A 14,823-nucleotide genomic window follows, 5' to 3' on the forward strand; every position below is an offset into this window, starting at 1 on the left:
TACCAGATGAAAGAACAAGATAAAACCCCAGAAAAACAACTAAAAGAAGTGGAGATAGGCAACCTTCCAGAAAAAGAATTCGGAATAATGATAGTGAAGATGATCCAGGACCTCGGAAAAAGAATGGACGCAAAGATGGAGAATGCAAGAAATGCTTAACAAAGACCTAGAAGAATTAAAGAACAAACACTGAGAAGAATTAAAGTAAAAACAGAGATGAATAATATAATAACTGAAACGAAAAATACACTAGAAGGAATCAATAGCAGAATAACTGAGACAGAAGAATGAATAAGTGACCTGGAAGACAGAATGCTGGAATTCACTGCTGCAGAACAGAATAAAGAAAAAAGAATGAAAAGAGATTAACACAGCCTAAGAGACCTCTGGGACAACAATAAATGCAACAACATTCGCATTATAGGGGTCCCAGAAGGAGAAGAGAGAGAGAAAGGACCCGAGAAAATATTTGAAGAGATTATAGTCAAAAACTTCCCTAACATGGGAAAGGAAATAGCCACCCAAGTCCAGGAAGCACAGAGAGTCCCAGGCAGGATAAACCCAAGGAGAAACACGCTGAGACACATAGTAATCAAACTGGCAAAAATTAAAGACAAAGAAAAATTATTGAAAGCAACAAGGGAAAAATGACAAATAGCATACAAGGGAACTCCCATAAGGTTAAAAGCTGATTTCTCAGCAGAAACTCTACAAGCCAGAAGGGAGTGGCAGGACATATTTAAAGTGATGAAAGGGAAGAACCTACAACCAAGATTACTCAACCTGGCAAGGATCTCATTCAGATTCAATGGAGAAATCAAAAGCTTAATAGGTAAGCAAAAGCTAAGAGAATTCAGCACCACCAAACCTGCTCTACAACAAATGCTAAAGGAACTTCTCTAAGTGGGAAACACAAGAGAAGAAAAGGACCTACAAAAACAAACCCAAAACAATTAAGAAAATGGTAATAAGAACATACATATCAATAATTACCTTAAACATGAATGGATTAAATGCTCCAACCAAAAGACACAGGCTCACTGAATGGATTCAAAAGCAAGACCCATATATATGCTGTCTACAAGAGACCCACTTCAGACCTAGGGACACATACAGACTGAAAGTGAGGGGATGGAAAAAGATATTCCATGCAAATGGAAATCAAAAGAAAGCTGAAGTAGCAATACTCATATCAGATAAAATAGACTTTAAAATAAAGAATGTTACAAGAGACAAGGAAGGACACTACATAATGATCAAGGGATCAATCCAAGAAGAAGATATAACAATTATAAATATATATGCACCCAACATAGGAGCACCTCAATACATAAGGCAACTGCTAACAGCTATAAAAGAGGAAATTGACATTAACACAATCATAGTAGGGGACTTTAGCACCCCACTTTCACCAATGGACAGATCATCCAAAATGAATATTAATAAGGAAACACAAGCTTTAAATGATACAATAGACCAGATAGATTTAATTGATATTTATAGGACATTCCATATAAAAACAGCAGATTACACTTTCTTCTCAGGTGCACATGGAACATTCTCCAGGATAGATCACACCTTGGGTCACAAATCAAGCCTTGGTAAATTTAAGAAAATTGAAATCATGTCAAGCATCTTTTCTGACCACAACGCTATGAGATTAGAAATCAATTACAGGGAAAAAAACGTAAAAGACACAAACACATGGAGGCTAAACAATACGTTACTGAATAACCAAGAGATCACTGAAGAAATCAAAGAGGAAATCAAAAAAATACCTAGAGACAAATTACAATGAAAACACGATGATCCAAAACCTATGGGATACAGCAAAAGCAGTTCTAACAGGGAAGTTTATAGCAATACAATCCTACCTCAAGAAACAAGAAACATCTCAAATAAACAATCTAACCTTACACCTAAAGGAACTAGAGAAAGAAGAACAAACAAAACCCCAAGTTAGTAGAAGGAAAGAAATCATAAAATCAGAGCAGAAATAAATGAAATAAAAACAAAGAAAACAATAGCAAAGATCAATAAAACTAAAAGCTGGTTCTTTGAGAAGATAAACAAAATTGATAAACCATTAGCCAGACTCATCAAGAAAAAGAGAGAGAGGACTCAAATCAATAAAATTAGAAATGAAAACGGAGAAGTTACAACAGACACCGCAGAAATACAAAGCATCCTAAGAGACTACTACAAGCAACTCTATGCCAATAAAATGGACAACCTGGAAGAAATGGACAATTCTTAGAAAGGTATAAGCTTCCAAGACTGAACCAGGAAGAAATAGAAAACATGAACAGACCAATCACAAGTAATGAAATTGGAACTGTGATTAAAAATCTTCCAACAAACAAAAGTCCAGGACCAGATGACTTCACAGGTGAACTCTATCAAACATTTAGAGAAGAGCTAACACCCATCCTTCTCAAATGCTTCCAAAAAATTGCAGAGGAAGGAAAACTCCCAAACTCATTCTATGAGGCCACCATCACCCTGATACCAAAGCAGACAAAGATACTACAAAAAAAGAAAATTACAGACCAATATCACTGATGAATATAGATGCAAAAATCCTCAACAAAATACTAGCAAACAGAATCCAACAACACATTAAAAGGATCATACACCATAATCAAGTGGGATTTATCCCAGGGATGCAAGGATCTTTCAGTATATGCAAATCAATCAATGTGATACACCATATTAACAAATTGAAGGAGAAAAACCATATGATCATCTCAATAGATGCAGAAAAAGCTCTTGACAAAATCCAACACCCATTTATGATAAAAACTCTCCAGAAAGTGGGCATAGAGGGAACCTACCTCAACATAATAAAGGTCATATACGACAAACCCACAGCAAACATCATTCTCAATGGTGAAAAATGGAAACCATTTCCTCTAAGATCAGGATGTCCACTCTTGCCACTATTATTCAACATAGTTTTGGAAGTCCTAGCCACAGCAATCAGAGAAGAAAAAGAAATAAAAGGAATACAAACTGGAAAAGAAGAAGTAAAACTGTCACTATTTGCAGATGACATGATACCATACATAGAGAATCCTAAAGATGCCACCAGAAAACTACTAGAGCTAATCAATGAATTTGGTAAAGTTGCAGGATACAAAATTAATGCACAGAAATCTCTTGCATTCCTATACACTAACAATGAAAGATCAGAATGAGAAATTAAGGAAACAATCCCATTCGCCACTGCAACAAAAAGAATAAAATACCTAGGAATAAACCTACCTAAGGAGGTAAAAGACCTGTACTCAGAAAACTATAAGACACTGATGAAAGAAATCAAAGATGACACAAACAGATGGAGATATATACCATGTTCTTGGATTGGAAGAATCAACACTATGAAAATGACTATACTACCCAAAGCAATCTACAGATTCAATGCAATCCTTATCAAATTACCAGTGGCCTTTTTTTACAGAACTAGAACAAAAAATCTTAAAATTTGTATGGGGACACAGAAGACTCCGAATAGGCAAAGCAGTCTTGAGGGAAAAAATCGGAGCTGGAGAAATCAGACTCCCTGACTTCAGACTATACTACAAAGCTACAGTAATCAAGACAATATGGTACCAGCACAAAAACAGAAATATAGATTAATGGAACAGGATAGAAAGCCCAGAGATAAACCCACGCACCTATGATCAACTAATCCATGATAAAGGAGGCAAACATATACAGTGGAGAAAAGACAATCTGTTCAATAAGTGGTGCTGGGAAAACTGGACAGCTATATGTAAAAGAATGAAATTAGAACACTCCCTAACACCATACACAAAAATACACTCAAAATGGATTAGAGACCTAAATGTAAGACCAGACACTATAAAACCCTTAGAGGAAAACATAGGAAGAACACTCTTTGACATTAATCACAGCAAGATCTTTTTTGATCCACCTCCTAGAGAAATGGAAATAAAAACAAAAATAAACAAATGGGATCTAATGAAACTTAAAAGCTTTTGCACAGCAAAGGAAACCATAAGCAAGGCAAAAAGACAACCCTCAGAATGGGAGAAAATATTTGTAAACAAAGCAACTCACAGAGGGTTAATCTTCAAAATATACAAGCAGCTCATGCAGCTCAATATCAAAAAAAACAAACAACCCAATCCAAAAATGGGCAGAAGAACTATATAGACATTTCTCCAGAGAAGATATACAGATTGCCAACAAACACATGAAAGGATGCTCAACATCACTAATCATTAGAGAAATGCAAATCAAAACTACAATGAGGTATCACCTCACAACGGTCAGAATGGCCATCATCAAAAAATCTACAAGGAATAAATGCTGGAGAGGTGTGGAGATAAGGGAACCCTCTTGCACTGTTGGTGGGAATGTAAATTGATACAGCCACTATGGAGAACAGTATGGAGTTTCCTTTAAAAACTAAAAACAGAACTACCATATGACCCAGCAATCCCACTACTGGACATATACCCTGAGAAAACCATAATTCAAAAAGAGACATGTACCCCAATGTTCATTGCAGCACTATTTACAATAGCCAGGACATGGAAGCAATCTAAGTGTCCATCCACAGGTGAATGGATAAAGAAGATGTGGCATATATATACAATGGAATATTACTCAGCCATAAAACGAAACAAAATTGAGTTATTTGTAGTGAGGTGGGTGGATGTAGAGTTTGTCATACGGAGTGAAGTAAGTCAGAAAGAGGAAAACAAATACCATATGCTAACGCATATATATGGAATCTAAAAAAATAATAAAAAGTTTCTGATGAACCTAGGGGCAGGACAGGAATAAAGATGCAGAAGTAGAGAACAGACTTGAGGACATGGGGAGGGGGAAGGGTAAGCTGGGATGAAGTGAGAGTAGCATTGACATATATACACTACCAAATGTAAAATAGATAGCTAGTGGGAAGCAGCTGCATAGTACAGGGAGATAAAAAAAGAAAAAAAATCATCCTGGGTTTTTTCACCAGTGTGTCTCACAGGCACAAATGCAACAAAATCTAAAACTGAATCCATCTCTCCTAAACAATTTAGTGATATTTCAGATAAAAGCATAGCTTATTGAGGTAATGATGCTGAGAAACCAGCTTACCCTTTGGAGGGAAAATTTTTACATCAGAAGACATTAAGGAGGATAAAAGATTTATTTTTTAATTAATTAATCAATCTTATTTTTGGCTGCGTTGGGTCTTCGTTGCTGTGCACAGGCTGTTCTCTAGTTGCAGCGAGCGGGGGCTACTCTTCGTTGCAGTGTGCGGGCTTCTCATTGCAGTGGCTTCTCTTGCTGCAAGCCCAGGCTCTAGGTGCATGGGCTCAGTAGTTGTGGCTCTTGGGCTCTAGAGCACAGGCTCAGTAGTTGTGGCACATGGGCTTAGCTGCCCCTCGGCCGGTGGGATCTTCCTGGCCCAGGGCTCGAACCCGTGTCCCCTGCATTTGCAGGCAGATTCTTAACCACTGCACCACCAGGGAAGTCCCTAAAAGATTTAAACATAAACAATTTAGTCACGTAAAGACTTTGAATATTTTTGTAAGTGAACTGGGGAGTCCTTGGAGGATTTTAAGCAGAGGAGTGACATGGTCTGATGTTGTAGCAGGATCACTCTAGCCACGGTAAGGGAAGAGACCTGCGAGACTGTATTTCAGTAAACTGCATCCCAGAGCTGCTGCTGGGAAGTGAGCCATCACCCCTGTGTCTTCCTGCTGGCTGCTTTCAAGGTCTTCTCTTTGTCTCTGATGTCCTGCAAATTCATTATATGTTTAGGCATGGATCTGTTTTTATTTATCCAACTTGAGATTTGATGATCACAGTGACTCTGAAGTGTGTTGTCTTCCAAGAATTCTTGAGGATACTGACAGTGTCTCTTTCCCATATTCTCTATCATTTTCTTATGTGACTTCACATAGACATGTATTAGACTTTCCCTCTCTATCCTTCACACCTCAAATCCTTTCTTTCAACTATCCCATCTTTTTTTCCAGTTATATATTATTTTATTAAAAATTTTTTTTACTGAAAGTTGATTTACAATATTGTGTAAGTTTCAGATGTACAGCACAGTGATTCAGTTATACATATATACATATATTCTTTTTCAGATTCTTTTCCCTTATAGGTTATTATGTAATATTGAGTAGAGTTCCCTGTGCTATACAGTAGGTCCTTGTTGACTATCTATTTTATACATAGTAGTATGTATTTGTTAATTCCAGCCTCCTAATTTATTCCTGCCCACACCCACTTATTCCATCTCTTTTAATCTCTGGACTACATTGTGAATGTTTTGTTTTTTCACATCTATCTTCCCTCTCATGATTTTTCTCTTCAAGTGTGTCAGATCTATTGTTTATTTTTTTAAATTGTTTTAAATTTCAATCATTTTAGTTTTCATTACTAGGAATTTTATTGTATTCTTTTCCAAATATGCTTGACCAGTCCTTAGATTATGTTTTTCCTTGTTCCTTGTTTCTTGTTGTTCAAGACTTTTAAAAAAAATTTCTGGAAACATGTTATGAATACTTATTTTTTAACTTGTGACAAAATACTCATAAAATTTACCATCTTAACCATTTTAAGTGTACATTTCCGTAGCGTTAAGTAATTCACATTGTTGTGCACCCAATCTCCAGAATTCTTTCCATCCTGCAAATACTTATTTTTAAACAGTGAAACCACAAAAATACTTGAAGAAACTATAGGTGAATATTTTTTTAAATTAATTTATTAATTTATTTATTTTTGGCTGCATTGGGTCTTCATTGGCCCCCGTTGCTGCGCGCGGGCTTTCTCTAGTTGGGACGAGCTGGGGTTATTCTTTGCTGCGGTGCGCGGGCTTCTCATTGCGGTGGCTTCTCTTGTTGCAGAGCACAGGCTCTAGAGCGCAGGCTCAGTAGTTGTGGCGCATGGGCTTAGTTGCCCCGTGGTATGTGGAATCTTCCCGGACCAGGGCTCAACCCCGTGTCCCCTGCATTGGCAGGCGGATTCTTAACCACTGCACCACCTGGGAAGTCCCTAGGTGAATATTTATATGATGTTCAGATGTGGAGTGCCTTTTTAAGCATTGTACCAAAGTCTGAAACCATAAAGATTTGAATACAAAGAAATGTGAAAAAAAAGTGAAACTTCTTCGAAATACCATGAAAATTGAACAAATGAAAAAAACTGGGAGAAATTCTTGAAAAATATGTGACAAAGGGTTAATAGCTTTAATACATAGAGTAATTTCAAATCAATAAGAAAAGAAAAAACTTAATAGGACAACAGGTAATGGAAATGAATTTATAAAAGAAGGAACACAAACTCCTAAAAAGAAAAGAAAACTATTTAACCACAGAAGTAATCAAAAAAGCAAATCAAAAGAGCAATGAGATTAATAATTCTTATCTATCAGACTGAGAAAAATGAATATCCAATGTCACCAGGGTTAATAATGAGGAAGTGAGCCTTGTTAATAACAGCTGACCAGAATGTAATTGATAATGCCGTCCAGAAGTCAATGTGGCATGTGTCAAAAACCTTAAAATGTGTACTTTGTTACTCAACAATTACACTGCCAGGACTTTGTCCTAAGGAAAATATTTGAGAAGTGTGCAGGTGTGTGGCATCGTTAGTTATAATAGTGAAAAAATTCTAAAATATATATCCAGTCATAGTGTTGATTAAACCATCCATCAGCGGACTACTACGTAGTCGTTACAATTGAAGGTATTAATTAACAAGAAGAGATTCATGATGTATTAGTAAACGAAAAAAACAGGTTTCCAAACATCATACCATAACGTACATACAAAACATCCCATTTTTGTTAAAAAATACACTTCCTATGAGTTTGTAAGAATATATACCAAAATGTTAATAGCGATCCTTCGGTTGATGGGATTCTATTTTTATTCTTTTATTATTATTGTTATTGCAGTTATTATTATTTCGTCTGGTTTCTCTTTCCCCCCCTCAAAGAGCATATATTATTTACATAATAATAAGTTAAATTACCGACGGGAAACAAAAGAAAGACGTAGCGACTTTCTAAAAGGCCTGCCCACGCAATAAAAGTGACCATTTATTGATAAAGCACGCAGGGTCAGAAGCCTCCAGCGGCGGTTTCCACGTGCGTTCGTCCTCAAGGCAGCCAGGGTTCGCGGCAACCCGGAGACGCCAGTCCCTCAGGCACCGCCGAGGCCACCTCAGGCAGCGCGCGGGTCCTGACAGGGGGCGGGGCACGGCAGCCCGGAAGAGACGCCGCGCCGCACATACCCCTTCCTTTCCAGCTCCGGCCCCGGACGCAGCAGCCGTCGCGGTGAGTTCCTCTGGTTTTCGGGTTCCATCGGCCCCCATCCTGGCCCTCTCGCCGCCGTAGTCGCTGCTCCTCCCCGGGGTTGTGGCGGAGGCTGCTTGCTCCCGCTCCCCTCACTTCCATTTCTGAGCAGTGAGAGGGTCCAGGGGCGCACTTCGCGGGGTAGTGGGGCCCTGGCAGGCGAAGATTGGCGTCCCGATAGTAGAAGGCGGAGGGGAGAGGAGGATGAAGCCCTTGAGTGGCGGGGAAGATCCGGACGAGGCTATGGAGACTGTGCTCCTCTTGCACGCTGTTTTTCGGGGTAGAATCCCGCACCCTGAGTTGCTTCTTTGCTTGGTCATGGAAGTTTAGTTTGGGAGAAGAGTGGTAGGCTGTGAAGGTTTCAGCCCTTTGGTTTGGGGTCAGCGGCCTGTCATGAATCGAGGGCCTTCCTCTGGGTCCTTCCCGCGCACCTGAAGGTACCGCCGCTTCCATTCCGCATTAGGTACTGTTGCTGATGGTCCCCAAATAGTCCGAGCATACAAGGTCTGCTTCCCGTTTTATACCTTTGTTGTGAGTGTGAAAGTCTTGCAGCGAGTATGTACCTCCCTCCTCGTTTTATTTTAACGTCCTGGCAATTTCTCACCTGAATCGTGTTCTCGAGGGTGGGGGAGGGAACTAGTCACCGTTGGACTTAAGGTAGCGGAGTTTGAATTCTTGTTTTTCATGGTGTGTTTGAGATTTCAGTCCATTGGACAGTGATTTGTGTGTGTGTGTGTGTGTGTGTGTGTGTGGTCTTTGGGGGTGATGAACTGGGTTACTGGCCCGTGGCCACACTGCTCAAAAATGCTCTTGATAATCGCTTCCTTCTTGCAGATGTTGATGCCCAAGAAGAACCGGATTGCCATTTATGAACTCCTTTTTAAGGAGGGAGTGATGGTGGCCAAGAAGGACGTCCACATGCCTAAGCACCCCGAGCTGGCAGACAAGAATGTGCCCAATCTTCATGTCATGAAGGCCATGCAGGTAGCCGGGGGGGCTGCTGGAGTGGGGTGCAGATGGAGGGATTTTCCACTGGTGTTCAAGGCAAATTCCAAGGAGAGGTCAGGACAGCCAGAGCTGCTTGCTGCCTTGAAGGGCTGAGAGGTAGATACACCGTGAAAATTTGTCTACTGTGAAGTTTAGCTTCCCATTTGCGCTGCTTTTCTTGCCTCTAGTTATGTCTTAACTGTGGTTTTCTGTCTTACAGTCTCTCAAATCACGAGGCTACGTGAAGGAACAGTTTGCCTGGAGACATTTCTACTGGTACCTAACCAACGAGGGTATCCAGTATCTCCGAGATTACCTCCACCTGCCCCCTGAAATCGTGCCTGCCACCCTGCGCCGCAGTCGTCCTGAGACTGGCAGGCCGCGGCCCAAAGGTATAGTGCCCACATAATGCCTCTGAAGGCATTCTCTGAAGTTGCTCTTTCTGGGGAGAGAGGTGAAACAGTGGGGTTTTTTGTGTGGGGCATGGAGGTGGTCTTAGTAATATAACATTGGAATCAGTTTTTGAGGGACTCTGGCACGCAAGACCTAGGTCAAGTCCTAGAACCTTTAATGGAACTGGACTCAGGTCTTTAGGCAATTCCTAGAAATGGCATTAAACACATGATATTAGTCTGTGGCAAGATAAATGTGGTAGAGTATTACTGAAATTTTCTCCTGAAATTTTTCCTGTAGAGCGAGAGGCTTATCCCACCCCCGCCAAGAAATCCAAAGCAAAGCTGTTTACCATGTGAAATAAATGAAGAGTTGTCTAGAGTTTCTTGGCAATGGGAGCAAAAATAATCACGACAGATAGGGGAGAATGGATATAGAGAGTGCGTGTGTGTATATTAGCAGTGTGCAAGGGGTCTGTGTGTGGGGAATTACCTTCTGACTCGAGGTCATTGTTGGCTTACAGTTGGCACTTGTCAGGGCTATGGTTCCTTTTCCTTAGGTTTTGAAAAAACTTGTCACTGGAACTTTGTAGGAGGAGCAGTTTGTGAGTTTGATGAGGTGAGATGCAGAGATTCCTAAAAACAGATGATCATCAGACTGACAGGTCCCCTGGAATGGCACTTCATGGAGCTCAGGAATCTGCATGTTTTATGAAAGCTCCTTAGGTGGTTAGGCAGGATTACATATCTTTAAAGCAAAGGTTCTTCACTGCATCTTGGAATCTTTGGGGGCATGGGAGTGTTGCCAATGCCATTGTTTGTTCCCACACAGATTCCAGTTTGCCATAGGTGGGGCCTGGCGTTTATTTACTTTGGCCACTTACTACAGATACAATCTAAAAAAGTCCATTTTCAAATCATGAACTCTATAGGTAATTTTCCAGCATAACAAGGTAGAGAGAATACTAGATTAACCTTTCAGTGTTTGTGAGAATGTTATCCCACAACCTAGCGAGAGGCGAGGAGGAACTAGAGGATTCTCAGTGGTCTCTGTATTTATATACTTATGTTGGAGGTGGGGCTTGCAGCTTATGGTGCCTCCTTTCCTGTTTGCACAGGAAGTTTTCTATTTCAGAGATGGGTCAGTTTCAAAATTTTGGCTATTCAAATGTTTGTAGAAATGGCTGGATTTCTTAATTTGCCAAGGAATTGGGAAATGTCTGTTTATGCTGAGAAATACAGTAGAAGAAAGCAAACTTTTTGCAGGTGTATGACATTTTAATTAAGATGTGCGTTTTCCTAGGTCTTAGAGGAGCCAAAACGTCAGCGATGGCAAGTTTCTAGCTGACAGTTCTGGGTGTAGGGGTTCCTGTTCCCATTAACCCATCATAACTAAGTGTTGCCCAGTGAGAATGGAGAGCAGTTCGTTCTTTTGGCCTGAAGGGGACAGTTCCCACGTTGCCCTCTGTTCATACTGTGGTTTAATTTGTGTAGGTCTGGAAGGAGAGCGACCTGCAAGACTCACAAGAGGGGAAGCCGACAGAGACACCTACAGACGAAGCGCTGTGCCCTGTGAGTAGCATCATCTGTATCTGGGTATTGGGGTAGAATCTTGGGATTCTACTCTGGTTGGGGCTCGGCCCTTGTAGATGCCAAGGTAACCAGTAAAGATCCTTCGTTTCATCTCAGATCATCTCCGGCTGGAGTCCTTTGTACTTTTGTCTTATGCAGGGATGGGGATTAGAAGGAAAGCCCTTTGAGCTGGGGACACCAAAGACTTTAGTTGAAGACCTTTAGAGCAAAACTGAAGACTTTTAGGAAAGCAACATGCTTTCTTTGTTTTGTAGTTGTGTTCCTGTGTTGTGCTTGAGGGCAGGGCCCACTCACGTCACCTTTGTTGCTTTTTTATTGCAAAAATAGTGTAAAACCTTATTTTTAAATAGCACATGTTTGCACTGATGGGAAAAACAGACGTCTGTTCATTCAGCAGATACATACTGAGTGCCTATGGTATGCCAGACACAATTCTAGGAACTGGGGGGCTAGTAGTGTACATGAGAGACAAAAGGCCCTTCTCTTGTTGAACTTGCATTTTAGTAGTAGGGGGTGGATAAACAAAAATAAGTATATATCATGTCCATCGTGGGTGCTATGGGGGCGGGGTGTGTGTGGTTTCCAATTGGATTTTTAGGGAAAGTTCTGTCGAAGTGAGATTGAAGCAAACATCTGCAGGAGGTGAGGCTACCTGGGGGAAGAGCATTACAGGCAAAGGTCCTATGGGGAAGGCACCTGGCTTGTCTAAACAGAAGATGGTGGGAGAGTCAGATAAGGATGTGGGTCTCATAGTTCTGTGGGCCATGGTATGACTTGGGATTTTACTCTGGAATAAGATGGGGAGCCATTCAATTTGTTTTAAAGAGACTCTGTCCTTGCTGCAGAAGCAGTTAATTGTGATATAAAAGAAAGGTGTAAAGGGAGTTTTTATTAACTTTTACTGCTCTTGCCTCCTACTTGTGCCTGATTCTTCAGATGTGAGATAGAAGTGAGCAATTAACCTAAATAGCTTATAGGATAGTAGTAAGAAAGATATCCTCCAGCAAACAGGCTCTCAGTTCAGAGAAAGTTCGTGGTCACTTTTATTAGAAGTCAGACCACACGAGGAATCATCCAGGGGATGTGACAGTTGGTCCTCAAGTTGAGGGTAGGGGAGTGAGCATTTCAGGGAGAGATCAGCATGAACAAAGGTACGGAGTTGGGGGGGATACTGTGGCTCTGGTCAAAGGGCCAGGGGGTGAGCAGACGGGAGCCTATGGTGGGTGTGGTCTGAAATGGGCCAAAGGGGAGCTCCGATTTGAATAAGATTTGCTGAAACCGCACTGACTGTTAGCCCTGCCCCTCAAATGTGAATTGTAAAATTTCCTAGTGGTCACATTTAAAGCAAATAGAAATGGTTTATGTGGATATTAATTTTTTTTAATCCCAGGATATTTTGAAATATTTTAATATGTAACCTGTATAAACATTAATGAGATATTTTGCATTCTCTTAAGTCTTGAAATCTGATGGGTATTTTGCACACATCTCAATTTGGGCTAGTGGCTGACATATAGGACAGAGCAGCACTAGGTCTTTCATCTTGTTTGCCACTTTCCCTTGGTCATAATAAAGTTGCTTTTTCTTCTGTGGGCCCTTCACCTCTTAGTTCCCCCTTCATTGAGCTCCCTCTGAGCTAGGTGCTGGTCTGAAGCATGGAAGTAACTCAGTGATGGGAAGTGCCATATAGGAAGTGCACATAATCCAGACTTCATGGTCAAGGCAGCCTTCCTGGAGGAGGCAATAGTTTGGGCTGTGAGTTTTGTAAGGTGACGTAAGGAAGGCTGCCTTAAGGGATGGGGCAGAGGTGGCTCAGAAGATGTTTCCCCACTGCAGGTTATAATTTACTTGTACTTCATGGTACCTTTGCTGACATGGCTTTTCTTGCAAGGTTGGGTTGGGTGACTTGTCCTTGTTCTGTAGTGGATCAGATCATATGATGAATCTAAATCGGTGTTTCTTATTCCAGCTGGTGCCGATAAGAAAGCCGAGGCCGGGGCTGGGTCAGCAACCGAATTCCAGTTTGTAAGTATCCCCTTTTTGCTCTTCATAAGCAGTCACTATTCTGGTCTCAGCCCTTTGGATCTGCATGTCCAGAGATGCAGTATAGTGTGGTGGGTCCCACCCCTCTTCCCAAACACATATTCCAGATAGGTTTTTGTATTAAGGCACAGTATGCAAACATCTGTAAATATATAAATTACTGAAACACGTCTCACAGATCAATACTTCATGAGGCATAGTGGTATTTTCTAGTTCATTAATGGCCATCATAGGCTCCCTGGATTAGTTTCGTGAACCAAAACAGGGTTGAAACCTGAACACTGGAGATTGAGCAGGCTCTAGACTCCAGATGGTGTGATCTTCGGCAGGTGCCCCTCTGTGCCTGTTATCTCATCTATAAAGTAGTAGCTATCTCAAGGTAGTTGTGAGACTAGTTAATCCAAGTAAAGGATTAACCCCGGGGATGGTGTATCACTGTTGGGACAGCAGCTGTCCTAGGCAGCAGGAAATGGGCCTAGGAGGTGAATGTGGCCCCAGAGCCTGTAAGAGGCAGGGCTGGGTTTTCTGAGCCCTTACATACGGGGACCTCTCCAGTGATGATGAGGCCTGCTGCCCGGCATACCACTTATGCTGATGTCATGTGCTTTCTCTTGCAGAGAGGCGGATTTGGTCGTGGACGTGGTCAGCCACCTCAGTAAAGTTTGGAAGAGATTGTTTTGTGTTGAATAAACGTGTAGCCAGAAAAGATTAATCTTGTGTGCCCTGTTTTGTGCGTTATGTAGCCTGAACAGGACTGGTTTAAGGATCAGAGTGTTAAGTGGGGTAAGACCAGATAGGTTTTGGGAGTTGTCCTTAACCAGGGTGACATCACTTGTTGCTGTTAGAGCTGCAGTACTTGGCTTTGACCTGGGCCCTCTTTGCTCCAGCATAAGCCTCCCTGTGGGGTCCTGTCCCGTGTGGTTAACCGTTCTGGGAGGTGGTGGGAAAGCTGGGCGTCTTTACCACACCAGCCATGCTGGCTCAGCTCTGTATGGTGGGAAAGTTGCTATTCTGGACCTGGAATTATTAATCTTCCAAGCTCAGGGTTTTCAAGAATCGGGGAGAAAACATTGCACAAAAAAATCACCCTAAAGGGACTGCCCAGCCTCCCCCCAGGAATACTAGACAACTGGAGGTCTTGCTATACCAGGGCTCCTTGAAAATGGGAAATCCACTGTCCCATTTTCCTGGGGTTTGTCAGTGATGACCCAGCATACGACGTGAGTACAGGGGCAAGAACAGTGTGTTAGTTTTCTCTTGGTGGGGCCAGTGTCATGTAAGTATCCAGCGGGGTTTGATGGGACCATTTCTGTGGGCCTGCACTGCAAACACCACATGCCTGGCGCAGTGCCAGGAAGTGAGCCCTGAAGGTGCAGCCCAGTAAGAGTCCGGGGGCACAAGCCTGCAGGCAAGTTTGCTGGGTGAGATACCAACTTTGACTTGCAGGTCAAACCTGGGCTGCTGATGGCT

The 14,823-nt window shown here is 41.7% G+C and overlaps 1 protein-coding gene across 1 annotated transcript; it reads left to right on the top strand.

Moving 5' to 3' along the window:
• Positions 1 to 8,219: 8,219 nt before the first annotated feature.
• RPS10 (ribosomal protein S10) lies at positions 8,220 to 14,065 on the top strand. Its single transcript, XM_060111234.1, has 6 exons — positions 8,220 to 8,320; positions 9,173 to 9,322; positions 9,546 to 9,717; positions 11,212 to 11,289; positions 13,280 to 13,335; positions 13,971 to 14,065. Exons 2-6 carry the CDS (start codon positions 9,173 to 9,175, stop codon positions 14,010 to 14,012), a joined length of 498 nt encoding a protein of 165 aa, XP_059967217.1. The 5' UTR covers positions 8,220 to 8,320; the 3' UTR covers positions 14,013 to 14,065.
• The last annotated feature ends 758 nt before the right edge of the window (positions 14,066 to 14,823 follow it).

This window comes from Mesoplodon densirostris, chromosome 10, assembly GCF_025265405.1.
Source record: "Mesoplodon densirostris isolate mMesDen1 chromosome 10, mMesDen1 primary haplotype, whole genome shotgun sequence".
Lineage (NCBI taxonomy): Eukaryota > Metazoa > Chordata > Mammalia > Artiodactyla > Ziphiidae > Mesoplodon > Mesoplodon densirostris.